Genomic DNA, 14,739 nt, shown 5'->3' with positions numbered 1-14,739 from the left:
CAGAAACAGTAAATATGGCAGCAATGAGTTTTTCACAAAACTTGTGACATGGAAGTAGAGATTTGGAATGTAAATAGTAACCACATGATAAGTTCTTAGGATTTTTAAGTCTATTTTAAGTAGCTGTCAGTTTTTCTTTGAAGGATAATATGTATACTCTTTATTCTCCTTTTACTGTCTTCAAGCGAGGATCTGTTTTCTGCCTGCTTGGAGGCAACTGACCCACTTTCCTTACTGACTGCCTCACAGATTCCTGTGGTTTAACTAAGGAGGCACGGGTGGGATGTGGAGATAGGGAATTGGTATTTTCTTCCTGCTTTTGCTCTTTGCTCTGGAACTGTCTGCATCCCTGTGAGACCTATCAGTGCTGTTCTGCTGGTAGCCCCTTTCTTCATGCCTTTTAGCTCTTAGGAAATTAGGATAACATTGCTGTTCCCTGTTCATCTAGCCTCATGAGTGGTGACTGCTGCTCATAACCTACGTATCTGGCTGTCTCAGTACTATCTTGATTCCTCCCATCCCGTCAATCTTGTCTAGTAATAGTTCCTTAGGATTCCCTCTCCTTCTGCCCCTCCCACCCCATGTGCACTTGTGTGCTCTCTCTCAAATCAATCTTAAAAAGATTTTTCTCTGATACATAACATTTTGGGTTTTGGGGCTTTTAAATTTATGAGGAAAAAGTTATATTTGGTGGTGCTTTCTCCCCTTTTGAACTTTCTAATTATGTCAGAATTTCAAGAAAACATCAGAGGGTTGTGGAACTATTAATATGCATTTACATGGTTACTTTATAAAATTAATTGAAATCCTGTAGCGAAAACATTTTTGGTAGCAAAATCAGTGGTGAAATCTTAAACATATTTTTTGAGAAATGTTTGTTGTATATTAGAAGAAAACCTCTTGACTGTGTGCCAAATGTTTATAATTTGCATTCAGTTCAGAACAGTTAGCTCACAGACGAGCAATGTGTACACGTCAGTTGGTGTCACACTTGTTCGATGGCCGCAGCCTACAGCTGTATTGGAAAAGGTGGGCCCATTAATCTCAGGAGGAGGAAGACAGGGTCAAAGGAAAATGAGCCATCTATAAGGCTGACTATAGATATAGCCCAGAAGGCAGTTCTGTTGGCATAAGGTTTCTAGCATCAGCTGAGTATAGTTTCATTTCAGTCAAACATGAGAAAATAAACTGTAAATCCTGGAAATTTGGACTGGTTACTAAAGGACTTAAGCATTTGACAGCCTATGACATTGAATGATTAAAAGGATCTCTTGGCAGTCTAATCAGTGGGTTGTAGATATTCTACATAGTGGGAGGTAGCAATAGGGAGAGATTGTGATACCAAACTTTCTTCCTCTGGTTTAGCAAGAAATATTTATAGTAGAAAAACACATGAAAATAGTCTGCTGTGCAGTGTCATTTTAGGACCAGACTTTGCTGGGTAAAGATGCTTTTATAGCAAAAGTAACTAAAAACTAAAAAGTTTTAGTAAAGATTACACTTTTTGTGTCCTTGATGGAAAGTTTCAAGAATATTAAGTACTATATTAAATCACCCACTGTGACAGCAGCATCTTTAAGGTTGATGTATTTGTGGGAAGAAGAAAAGTTCACAATTTACATATTAAAAAACTGCCAAAATACCTAAGCTCTACACTGACCATCAAAAGTCCCTATCTACAAAAATCAAACCAGAACAGAGGCTGAGAAGCTGTGGCTAGAGACAGAAGTGTCCTATGTATACCACAACCTGCAACTCAGATTTCTAGATGCTTGTTTCAAGTAAACCTTTTTCACCTACTACCTTTATTCTAATATGGCTCTCGAAATGTGGTTTCCCTCAATGGAATGGAATTCAATTCTGCTCTGGTTCATTAATGTGAGTAAACAGAAGGGCTGTGCTCTACAGAGGCAGGCAGGATTACAACTGGGCTTGCTTTTGGTAAGACCACGTTGTCTACTGTCTGGATGACTTCTAGCATTGTAGTAACAGTAAGCAGTTGAGAGCAAACCTTGGGTCAAACCCCTTAAGGGATAAACCAGCTCAGTCAGCGTGAACCTCTGTCAAGTGTGAAGTGGCAGCCGGACTCCACAAGGAGGCATTTTCCATCACGGGTCTTCTCGGCATGCACTGAGCTGCAGGGAAAAAGCTTCATCTTGAGCCTTTGCAACAGCACAGAGTCTGTGAGTCTGACTGACTAGGTAGAAATGTCTTTTAAAAAGTGACCCGAATTAGCAATATTTTCATATCACTTACAGTCATTCACAGTAACACCATTATACCCTGCAAAGAGCTGGAGCCAGGCCACCAGAACTCAGGTGAATTCTTTAATAAATACCTTATTTGAGGAGGTCATGAGCATCGTGACCAGCCACTTCTGGAGAGGGAGAAGGACAAAATGTCCAAGCCCTTCTTGCTCTTCAGTGTTTCAAAATATCTGTTTGGAGAAGCTGATTTTCTTGCAAAGAAGTCCTCATGCTCCCCAGAGCACACAGCTTCGCTTTGGTAGAGATGTTGGCCAGACGTTTTTTGCAAAGGCACCCTACATGTCCCCGAGCAATCCTTTGCACTCTAAAGGAGAGGTCTCCAGAAGGTCTCCAGAAGACACCGGAGTTGTGTCCTTGGCCTCGACTGACAACTGAAGCATTCAGGAGTTGGGAGGAAGAAGTAGAGAAGGCAGGGCAGGTGCCTCTCCATCCTGGCTTTCCTCCTGGGTCAAGGCATAGCGCCTGGCCTTTCTGGGGTCAGGCTCTGGTGTCTCCTCGGCCCATCTTCCCACACGGCGCACCCCTTTGGCCACCTTGGGTGCATTCCTGCAAGGATTATGGTCATAGATGACCAGCTTCAGACTTGACAGGTGGGCCAGGCTGGGGAAGTAATGGATGCTGTTCCTGTCCACATCGATCACCTCCAGGAAGGGCATGTGCAGCAGCACAGCGGGGAAGTCGGTCAGCAGGTTGCCTGAGAGCCAGATGGTCCGCAGCTCCTGGAGGTGCTGGAGCCGGGCCGGCAGCAGACGCAAGGCATTGGAGCCGGCATGCAGAGTCTTAAGGAGCCTCAGCTCGCAGACCACATCTGGCAGCTGCGTGAGGCAGTTGGCCTCGACCCACAGGGTCCGGAGATTCTGGAGCCGGCTCAGCTCACTGGGGAGGTCGCAAAGTTTGTTGTTACCCAGGTAGAGGATGCAGAGCTGTTTCAAAGTACACACCACCTGAGGCAGAGCCTTGAAGTTGTTGAAATCCAGGGCCAAGATCTGCAGATTCTGGAGCTGCCCCAGCTCCGGAGGCAGGCTGTTGAGATGGTTGTCACTCAGGTAGAGCTTGACCAGCTCCCGGAAGGAACACACGTGCACGGGGAAGCGGCGGAGCTGGTTCCCACTCAGATCCACCATTTTGTCCGTCGGCATCTCCCGGAGGTCTCTGACCAGGTAGCTCTGGCAGCAGTCGGCGGGGACGAAGGCCACCAGGGCCCGGATGGCGTTCCCCATGCAGAGGGTGGAGGCACAGAGAGCCCCAGCCCACTGACTCGCTGAGAGGCTCCCCCCGGGGAGGTGGACTGCCCAGAGCCCCATTCTCCTCTCTCCCTTTATAACCTGGGATCGGCCTGACGAAAGCCAGTCTCTTCAACAGAGAAAAGTGCTCATGACAGCCACTTGAGTGTCGGGTGACAGCCTGACGCACAGGGTCTGGGAGGCCAGGTCTGATTCGCAGACTCGCTTTCAGTCACCTAAGCTCCTGTGGCCTTTATCTACATTTTTTTGTTCGTTTCAAGCTGAAAATAGCTTTGCTGTTTTTTCTAACGATAAAACATTCAGACATTATATGAATGTGTAACAGAAGGAAATAGTCCTCTTGCCCCAGGATAAATACTGTAAACATTTTAATGTCTTACCCATGGGTAAATACTGTAAACATTTTAATGTACATCCTCTAGCCTTTTTGCTACAAGTAACCAATTTATTTTTAAAAATTTACTTACACTGTTTAGGAGTCTTTTATCATAACATATGGACATATTTTTGTGTTTGCAGGTATCTACACAATTATTTTAACCACCTGTATCCCATTATACGGAAGCATCGTAAGTGCATGCAGGTCTCTAATGTCGGGCACCTAGCTGGCTTCCAGTTATTCTCGTACATACAGTGTGAGCAATCATCCACGAATTTCCCAGGACATGTCCTTAGATGTGTTCTTGGGTCAAAGATATGCATCTTTTAAAGGCTTTTCCTTGATAGTGTTCCTCCCTACCCCTACCACATCTGAACCAGTGTACATACCCTTCCCAGGGAATGGTTTTCCATAGTTTACAGTTTGCCTTTGACAAAAGATAAGCAGAAAAGAGAGAAGAGGTAGGCCAGCCTCCTGAAGCTTAAATAAATGAGGATGTATTTCTCCAGCCGTCTGTGACAGAGAACAGCTAACTGCCAATCTAAGGTTTCTGCATTTCCTCCACAGTGTCCAGCCATAGGAAGCAGCTGGCCAGCCAGGACAGGGCCTAGTACTGGTCTCAGGCAGAGAGTCTAATTCTGGCCAGTGGAATGTGGGCAGAAGTGCTACACGTCTCTTCTAGGCCTGGCTCATATAAAACAAACCTTGCCTTCCTGCACACTGTCTTTCCCCATCTGCCTGCTGGATATCAACACCCAGGGTGACCTTAGAAGCCACCATGTGGAAGTCACATGTTGAAGTTGGCAGGGCCTTAGTCATCCTGGATCCCTGAATCAGTGCTAGGATCAGAACACTTTCTCGCCTCCCTGCACACACATTCCCTGCCGCCCGTTGGATTTAGATAAGTGACAAATAAACCTCACTTTTGTTAAGCTGTCCAGATCTGAGAGCGTATGGATTACATTATCTTAATGAATAGAACATTTGTTAAAAATAAGGAGGTAAGTCTATGGAGACTGATATGCAAAGATATTCAGGATAAGTGAAGTGGGTGGGGCGAGGCTCATTTCCGGAGTATTTTATGAGCCCATCTGTGAACAAATATGCATATATTCCTGTCTATGCATAAAAAGATCGCTGAGCCATAAAAGTGGTTATCTCTGGGGAATCTGCCTGAAGGTTTTGGGGTGATCCTGACCTTTCCATCTTTCTGCAGGTATCCTCTTGCACTGTCTGAATGTTTTTTCTCTTTTAAACTATAGACATATATTTTAAACCTATTCCAAAAGAGATAATCCATCAGCCTGCTTGCTGTATGGGTAGAGGGCTAGGGTTTGGGGCAGGCTTGACATACTCTTTACTCTCCTCCAGGGCCTTTACTGCTCAAATTGCCCCTAACAGCCTGAGCAGAGCAGGAGAAGAGCATTCTGTGTGAACAGCTGTTCCCCAGCTCTCCGGTGATGCCGCGCCACTACCCGCCTTTCTTCTCAGTCACAACTCAGTCCAAAACTGAACGTCCTTGGACTTTCTACACATTGAATGTCAGAGGCTATTATCTTGAGCCTTCTTCTTGCTTTGTTGATTTGTACTATAATAACTAGCCTCTCAACAAGGACTGTGCTTGGCCTCTATATTTAGCCTCGCTGCTGGTGACCACAGATGGTCATGGAGCTGCTGCCCTGTTGCCCCTAGAGATAACGAGAACAATGATTGCTACCTGTTACTATTATTTGTAACTAATCTGCTAAATACTAAACACTGCCAGGTACTTTCCATCTACCATCTCTTCTCAGAACACCTGCCAGATACATTTTTTAAAAAGATTTATTGGGGCACCTGGGTGGCTCAGTGGGTTAAAGCCTCTGCCTTCAGCTCAGGTCGTGTTCCCAGGTTCCTGGGATCGAGCCCTGCATCGGGCTCTCTGCTCAGCAGGGAGCCTGCTTCCTTCTCTCTCTCTGCCTGCCTCTCTGCCTACTTGTGATCTCTGTCAAATGAATAAATAAAATCTTTAAAAAAAAAAATATTTATTTATTTTAGAGAGGGAGTGACCTGGGTAGGAGGGACAGAGGGAGACAGAGAGAAGCAGACTGTAGAGCACAGAGCCTGACGCCGGGCTTCGATCCCAGGACCCTGTGATCATGACCTGAGCTGAAATCAAGATTTGGATGCTCAACTGACTGAGCCACCCAGGCACTCCTCAGATAAATATTTTTTATCCCCCATTTTCAGCTGAGAGAATGGAAGCTCCAAAAGTTTTCCTTATAACATCAAATATTTATTGAGCACCCACTATGTTCTAGATGCAGGGAATCTTGTGGCTAACAAGATAGCTAGGACTCTAGCTCATGAAGTGTACAATTCCACCAGAGCGGGCGTGGTGGGTTCTCTTCCTGGAGTGACAGTCCCACCAACTGACAAACTCTGCCCTCACAGAACTTCCATGCAGCACTTTTTATGTCTTTGTTGTTGAAGATTTTATTTGACGGAGGGAGAGCTCACAGGCAGACAGAGGGAGAAGCAGACTCCCTGCTGAGTAGAGAGCCCCATGGGGGACTCGATCCCAGGACCCTAGGATCATTACCTGAGCTGAAGGCAGATGCTTAACTGAGTCACCCAGGTGGCCCTCCACTTGGCACTTAAATACCAGCCCTTAAATATGAGCAGGTAGCTAAGGATAACACTATGGTTGAGAAAGTTCTTCTTTTTTTTTTTTTTTTTAAAGATTTTATTTATTTATTCGACAGACAAAGATCACAAGTAGGCAGAGATGCAGGCAGAGAGAGGAGGAAGCAGGCTCTCTGCTCCGCGGAGCAGAGAGCCCGATGCGGGGCTCGATCCCAGGACCCTGGGATCATGACCTGAGCTGAAAGCAGAGGCTTTAACCCACTGAGCCACCCAGGCGCCCCCTCTTCTTCTTTTTTTTTTTTAATCAAAGATGGAGATGGAAATAAGAATAAAAGAAAACAAAAATAAAAACAAAAACAAAAATAATGGAGAGAGAAGAAGATTATAACTAGCCATACTACAGTATTTTCGTAGTTTGTCCTGCCCTCATTTTTCATGCCTTTGTACTGGGTTTTAAGTGAATAAAACATCCCTTAAGAAGCACAGAGGGTTATGGATTAACCATTACCATGACTGGTGTATTGACCCACTTCGGTGGTCGTCCCTGGCAAAGGGACAGCCTACAGATTCAATGGCATTTCATAGGCCCACATGACCCCCTTCACAAAAGACCACATCCTCTCTGGCTACAGATGTCTGTGAATACATATAATGCATCACATGACCCCTGTGACCCCAGAGGGCTCTGTACTGGTTGATCTAAGGGACAGGTAGGAGATGTGCAAGGCTCAGTGCAGCCAAGACCTGAAGATGGTGAGAAGTCTCTGAAAAGGAGTGTCAGAACAGTGTAAGAAAGCAGCGGTTTAAAGCAAGAGATGGAGGAGACAGGCCTGCTGCTGACAATGACTCGTTCCTGGGAGGTTTCCCAAGGGCTTCATGCTCACAGCCCCCCACTCCTTAAGGCACATAGGGTTGTGATCTTGAGGCTTCAGGAGAACAGCACTGACTGCTTCGTCTCTGCCCTCCATCTGCTTGCTGTTCTATCCACTGTGCCCTTACCAGCCCCCACCTACCCATTTCCCACCTGTCGGCTGCAATGCCTCCTTGTGGAGTCAAAGCCCCACCTCGAATCTCAGCAGGGGCTTCTGATTCCCGCAGAACGAAGCCCAGACTCCTCAGAGAGGTGTACAGGACCCTCCAGGATCTGCTACTGCCCATCTCTCCAGTCCATTGAGAGCTTCTCTCCTCCCCTGCTGCCTCCTGGAGCTCAATCGAATGCGCCACCTGTCCTGCATCAGAGGGGACGTCCCTGCCCCACCCCATGCAGCCTCCTCCACCTGGGATACCCTCCCCAAGCCCCAGCCCTCTCCACTCTTCTGATTTGTGCTGTTGTACCGTGTGTGTTATGTCCTGGCCTCTCAGACGGGGTTTCACTCCATCTAGTGATTTTACACCATGCTGATGATACTTTCCTATAAAACTGTCTGCTTCCATGAAGGGACTGTAATCCCCATGAGGGCAGATTTGCTGGGACTGCCTTCCTGTTGCATCTGTCTCCCGCTCCGTGCCTGGCCCCTGGTGGGTCCTCAGCAAGCCACAATAAATGAGCTGATGCTAATTTTTAAAATTTTATTTATTTATTTGACAGAGATCGCAAGTAGGCAGAGAGGCAGGCAGAGAGAGGAAGGGAAGCAGGCTCCCTGCTGAGCAGAGAGCCAATGTGGGGCTCGATCCCAGGACCCTGGGATCATGACCTGAGCCAAAGGCAGAGGCTTAACCCACTGAGCCACCCAGGTGCCCTGAAGTAACCCTTGATTTGCATACAGAAGATATTATTTTTAAGTACTAAAGACAGCACTAAATATAGGAAGGAACACAGATGTGATTTATTATGCTCATCAGTACTACTATAGAGTACCTTGTATAAAAAACCTTGAGTTTAACACACACACACCTGATTGTACTTACAATGTATTTAGAATGTGATATATAAGTATAAAGTTTCACATTATAAAAGTAATTGTTGGGGCACCTGGTGGCACAGTCAGTTAAGCATCTGACTCTTGGTTTCCACCCAGGTGGTGGTCTCAGGGTCGTGAGTTTGAGCCCTGTGTTGGGCTCCCACTCAGCATGGAGTCTGCTTGAGATTCTCTCTCCCTCTCCCCTGCTCACGCTCTCTAAATAAGTAAATAAATGAAATCTTTAAAAAAATAAAATCTATATATCTTGGAGTAAGTCCAAGGTTAGGCCTGGGAATAAAGGCTTCTCTTTTCCTATCACCCCCAGCTCCACTAGGTCAAGGTCTTCTTACATACGTATCACTCAGTGTTGTGGTAATTGTTATGGGAAATAAGAGTGTCTTCTACCTTTTTTACTAAGTAATACAGAGAACGAAGTGTCAGGGTCTTTGTACTCGAGTCTTTTCCCTCAGCCCTGAAATGTTCCCTTGAAGCAAAGGGTGTGTGTGTGTAACATGTGTGCACATCTGTGTGTGTGCACGCATGTTTGTGTGTGCACGCATGTGGCATTCGTGTGTGGTACACACGCATATGTGTGCGCACATGTTTGCATGTGTGCGTGCATGCATGTGTGTATTGTGCATATGTATCTGTGCGTACATATTTACGCGTGCATGCATGTGGCAGGTGCACATAACTGCATGTGTGCATGTATATCTCTGTGTGTATGTATGTGGTGTGCACATTCATGTGTGTGTGTGGCTGCACATTTGCACATGTGTGTGTGCGTGTGTGTGTGCTTGGCATGCATGCATGTGGTATATATGCCGGTGCGCGGGTATATGCATGTGTGCCTGTGTACGTTATGTGGTCCCTTGACAATGCTTTCGGGCCAGCTCCTCATCTTCCTGTCTCAGCTTAGCGAGCATTTCCACCCTATTCAAGTGAGGCTGTTTCCTTTCTACAGTGGTTCCCCCCCTCCCCCCGCCCCTCCCACCCCACCCCATCTTAGTTCTTATCCCAGTTTGCATTTGTTTTCTTTCTTTCTTAGTTGTCTTGCTCTCCTGCAGGACTGTGAAGTCCCTGAGGCCAGGGCTGTGCCAATTGCATTCACTTCTGCACTCTTGGCATAGGCATAACGACAGCACCTCAGGCAAAGTGGGCATCAGTTTATTCCACAAATAAGTGATGAACTGCAGACAGAATTCCCCGCCTTCCTGGAGCGTCTGAATGAAGGAAAGAAGGATGCATTACTCTCAGTTTGATAATAGAAATTCCAATCACTAGCAGCCAGTGACTCACGGTGTATGTTGAGTAAATAGATTTTTTTCTACCACTGATTATCACGGAGGTAAAAGAGGGTGGGTTCTGAGTAAGACTCAGGATTTACCCAGGATAGTTGGAAGAACCCAGAACGGAAGTCACAGTCGCTGGGTAGCCAGTAGGATGAACGACTGTTCTGAACCTGCCCGAGTGCAGTGCTGGGGCGGAAGCTGAGGCTTCCCCTGGGATTGCAGCCCATGACCCTGGAACGGGCCGAGTTCCCCCCCCCCCCCGCCCCCGTGGACAGGTCCGACGGTGGATTCCCAAGCAGCTCCCAAGATACTCTGTCAAGTTCACTAAATTGTCTCTCAGGCTTGAACTGCTGAGCCAAGACAATTATTCTGAGAAAAGGGAGCTTCCAACGTGAGCAGCGCCTTGAAACGCTGGTCCTGAGGGAATTCCACGGACTCCCGCCTCACTGGAGGGAGAGCCAGGCTGGAGGGGACCGGAAGTGGGAATGGCAGCCGCCTCACAGCCCGCAGGTGAGTGAAAGGACCCGCTCAGGAAAACGGGCCTTGAGGGGATTCTGTCTGGCAACCCTCAGGAGCCAGCTCTGAGGGGACACCTCTTCTGAAGCAGCCCGGTTCAGAGACCCTCTGCTCTCTGCTGTGTGGGGGGTAGGATTTGCTACCAGAGCACGGATCAGGACTTTCTACTTCCCTGGAGTGTCTCCTGGCTCTGCCTGTAAGGCAATAGGTCCTCCCAGTTAGTCAGCCTTTGCCTGTGGTGCTTGTCTAGGGGTGATCTTGCCTTTCAAGAGACAGTTGGCAATGTCTGAAGACATTTTTGTCTGTCACAACTCAGAGGGCGCCGGGCACCCCGTGGATGGAGGCCAGGGTTGCTGCCGAACCTTCTACAGTGCACAGGAGAGCCCCCACAGCAAAGAATTGTCAGGCTCAAAATGTCACCGTTGCAGAGGCTGAGACGCCCCGGGCCATATCTTAATGCCAACCAGCCGTCTCCAGGAAAAGCAGCACTGAATTTGTAAAATGCATACATTTTAGCTAGTATTTTATCTTCTTGACTAGAATACATATTTTTCAGCCATGGGAAAGATTTTCTTTCATTTTAATAAGGTGGAGTAGGATGGTATAGAAAGACCCATTGTATAGCTATACCTTTGAGAAATTTCTTGGCTTTCTCAATATTCTTAGATTTTTCTGACTAGTAAAGGGTTGATAATGCGAAAGTAGCTTTGGAAATTGGAATTGCTTATAAACTTTATAAAGGACTCATGAATTCTCTTTTAAGTTGCTGGGTTTTTTCTTTTCTATGTTTTGTTTTTTGCAGAATAGTGGTCAGGGGGTGGGTGAATCTTTAATGCATTTTCCAGTAGAAACTGGAAATCCCAGTTAGTCTACAAGAATTGGCTTAATCCATAGAACAGAAGTGCCGGGATGATATACGGTGGTTGCATTCTTACCGACTTCCGTGTATAAGATGGTTTCCATGAGGAAATGGATTCTGAGCTGCAGCACAAGCATCAGGACCAGTAGCCAGAGGGGCTTTCAGAGGATGGTTGGTGCTACTGAATTCTGGGACCACCCGGAGCTGAGCCCATCGCTGCCTCATGCGAGCAGGGTTCCGTTAGCAAGGAAGAAAGGAAAGGTTAGGTGGGAAACCAGCAGTGCCTGCCATGGGCACATCTAGCATATGTGGGTTGGTAGTTTGGTAGCTCTGGAGTGAGATTGTAGTTCTAGCATTTCCTGTCCGGTGGCCTTGGAGAGGTTGCTGAATCTCTTTGAAAGTCTTTCTACATTTGTCAAATAGAGATGATAAGAATGTCATGGTGAGGATTGAATGATGGTAAATGCCCGGAACGTAGGAGAACCTTAATACAGTGTCGGCTTTCCCCCGTCCCACTTACATGCTTTCTTTCTTATCAATCAATACTGGCTTGGTATGATGTCACGTCTTTAAGGAATGTCAGTATTTGCCCAGGCTCCAGTCACATCCCTAAAACCGCTGCTAACTTAGAACCTCCTAGAATGGATGGAGCAACCTCACAACTTTTACAACTAGTGAACTGTCAAAAAGCCTGGTGAGTAGCAGACAGCCACTGAACAAGGATAGCGAAGCTGATCTTGGAGGCTCTGCTGTGCCTTTAGTTCATCATGACATGGAGAGGTAGAGAAATTTGGCACAGCCAGAGGCTGTGATGTTGTCTCTCCTTGACTGTCACCTGCCATCCCCCATACCCTGCTGAGCTGACACTATGATGGGACAAATTGAAGCTGGGGATTGGCCTGACCGTTCAAGCTTGCTCATCCCTCTCTACCTTGTCAGAATTTCTTTGATCCAAGTAAAGCCCAGCAGGCCTCATTTTGGAGAAGCAGGGACTCTGGAGGAATTTGGAAAAGATCACCAGCCACAAGTTTTTGCTGGAAGCTATCTGTGGCACTTCCCTTAGAAGTGTATTTACATGAGAGAATGACAGAAGAGCAGTTAATGTGATTTACCCGAGTAGATTCTGTGAGTAGACTGGGGGTCTGGGGACATTAGCCTTGAAAGGCCACAAACTAACGTGAACTCCCCAGAGGCCTAGGATAAGCTGTGTTTTTCTCTTTTTCTCTTGTTGGAGAGTTTCTCCCATCTACTTATTTTTTTCTTTTTTTAAAAGATTTATTTATTTAATTGAGAGAGGGAGAGAGAGAGACCATGAGCAGGAGGGGCAAAGGGAGAGAATCTGAAGTAGATTTCACACTGAACATGAAGGCCGATGCCAGGGTCATTCTCACAACTCTGAGATCACAACCTGAGCTGAAACCAAGAGTCACAGGCCTAACCCACTGTGCCACCTAGGCACCCCTCTCCCATCTACTTTTGGAGGGAGGACTAGCATTTGTTCAATATTGCCCAATCAATGGTATCATTCAGATTGTGGGGCTTAATTTGAGTCCTGCCTGCCCAGTTAAGAGTAACACTGATGGGAAGGGGGTGCTGTGGGAAAGGCCCCTCTTCGGACTCCAGGCATCGTGTTGGAATTTCTCTAATTGCTGTATGCCTGTGGGCAAGTTCTTTAACTTCTTGCCCTCCCCTTTCCCTCATCTGGAGACGAAAGGGTTGGACCAGGTGGGCCATGAAGTCCCCATCAAGCTCGGCAGCAGAGACCTCCCACTGCATGATCTCAGTGTCCCCACACACGGTGTATCATTCAGCGGGGCAAATGGAGGTTCATTAAGGTGCGGACTGTGCTTGAGAAAAACGTTGTTATTTTTGTTTTAGTTTAAATTCTGGGACACTGAGTTAAAATGACAAAGACCTTGACCCGGCCTTCCTTTTTTTTTTTTTTTTTTTTTCCCCTTTGGCATATCTCTGCCATTCCCTTCTCTGAGCCTCAGTTCACTTACTTGTACAATTGGAGTAGTCGTACCCACCGCATGGGGTTGTCACGAGATAATGTGTTAAAGTATCTTGCACATTAGAAGGCACTTTAAAAATGGTTGATATTATTATCCTTTTATTATTAGTGTTATGATTAGCTATGGAGCTGGGATTATTGCAGGGAGCCCTAGTGGCCAGCCTTGGGGCTGTTTCTCTCAATTCCGGGGCCCTAGTTGGCTTCCTGGTTCGGTGCTGGGAAGACCCAAAGCCCACTGGGCCAATTCTATATCCTTTTGGTCCACTATACACTCTCCCAACTCCTTCCTGCACCATGGCGTATTTAAACAGAAATTAATCCTATGGTCTCCCATACAGATGTTTTGTTTCCATACAGCAAGAACAGCTTTGTATTGACCTTGAATGATATTCTTTGACATGTTGGCCAGATGGCTGTTGTTTGAATAGCATCTGGCAATGGCTTATGTCTCCCTTCCAGGGGCAGATAGCAGCCTCACACCAGGTTCCCTCTGCTGGAGGAGGAGGGAGCATTGATAAATCCGTTCCTTGAATGCTTTGGATGGTGGTCCACAGAATGCAGAAAACGAGCCCTAAGTCAGGCAAACCCGTGGAATTGACTCCACGGTCGCCAGCGGTACCTTGGGTTGAGCTCCTCTGTCAGAAGCTGCAAAAAAATGCCTTTCCCTAAAAATAGGACAGTTGGAGGTGTGGTTCCCCCTGCAGACAATCTTCCCGGCAGCTTCGAGACAGGCCAGCTGATAAAACCGTCTACTCCCGGTGCCCCAGATGGCTCACAGCTGTCCTCCAGACCAAAGGGCCCTGGGGACGCCGGCCTTGCCCCACATGTCAGGCGCTTTTCATCAAACACGACGTGTGAAGCGGGAGTCGGCGTCATCGGCCCGGCCCGTAAGGCTTGCCAGAACCTCTAGAAAGGATTAGGAAGTGTTGGCAGCTGGAGCTGGAACCACATTCCAAAGCCCAGAGATCTCCTTGTTTCACTTTACATGGACAGATTTTTTTTTTTTTTTACTTCTACCAGAAATTGGATTTTTCTGCCACCAGAAGTTGGGGGATAGTATAACATAGTGGTTAAAGACAGGCACTCTGGAGTCAAACTTCCTGGGTTTGAAGCCTGTTTCTTTTTCTTTCTTTTTTTTTTTAGAGCAGTTTTATGGTCATAGAAAAATTGGACAGAAAGTACAGAGAGTTCCTACATAGCCCTGTCCCCACACAGCCCTGTCCCCCGCTATGGACATCCCATATGTGGTGGTACGTTTGTTAAAATCAGTGAGCTCACACTGACCCGTCATTAGTATCCAAAGTCCGGAGTCTAACTGGGGTTCACCCCCGGTGTTGTATATTCTATGGGTTTGGGCAAATGGCTAGGGAGGTGTCTGCTACTGTAGTAACACAGGTTTCACTACCCTAAAAATCCTCTGTACTCTGCCCACTTGTCTCTCCTTCTTCTCCTAGTGAGCACAGAGCCCAACCGGGGCTCGACCCTGTGACTCTGAGATCAGGACCTGAGCTGGAATCAAGAGTTGGGTACCTAACCCACTGAGCCACCCAGGTGCTCCAGGCAGCCAACAGTCTTTTTACTGTCTCCATAGCTTTGCCTTTTCCATCGGAATCATGGAGTCTGTACCTGTTCAGATTGGCTT

At 46.9% G+C, this 14,739-nt stretch overlaps 1 protein-coding gene across 1 annotated transcript; it reads right to left on the bottom strand.

Moving 5' to 3' along the window:
* Nucleotides 1-912: 912 nt before the first annotated feature.
* On the bottom strand, nucleotides 913-3,487 carry LRRC10 (leucine rich repeat containing 10; the record flags this gene model as incomplete). Its single annotated transcript, XM_080810339.1, has 1 exon — nucleotides 913-3,487. The coding sequence occupies one exon, from the start codon at nucleotides 3,485-3,487 to the stop codon at nucleotides 2,648-2,650; it is 840 nt and encodes a 279-aa protein (XP_080666465.1). The 3' UTR covers nucleotides 913-2,647.
* Nucleotides 3,488-14,739: the final 11,252 nt, after the last annotated feature.

The sequence above is a fragment of the Martes martes genome (assembly GCF_963455335.1).
Source record: "Martes martes genome assembly, chromosome: 8".
Classification (NCBI taxonomy): Eukaryota; Metazoa; Chordata; class Mammalia; order Carnivora; family Mustelidae; genus Martes; species Martes martes.
Note: the sequence above shows the minus strand (reverse complement) of the source record. Positions and strands in the feature narration are given on the sequence as shown.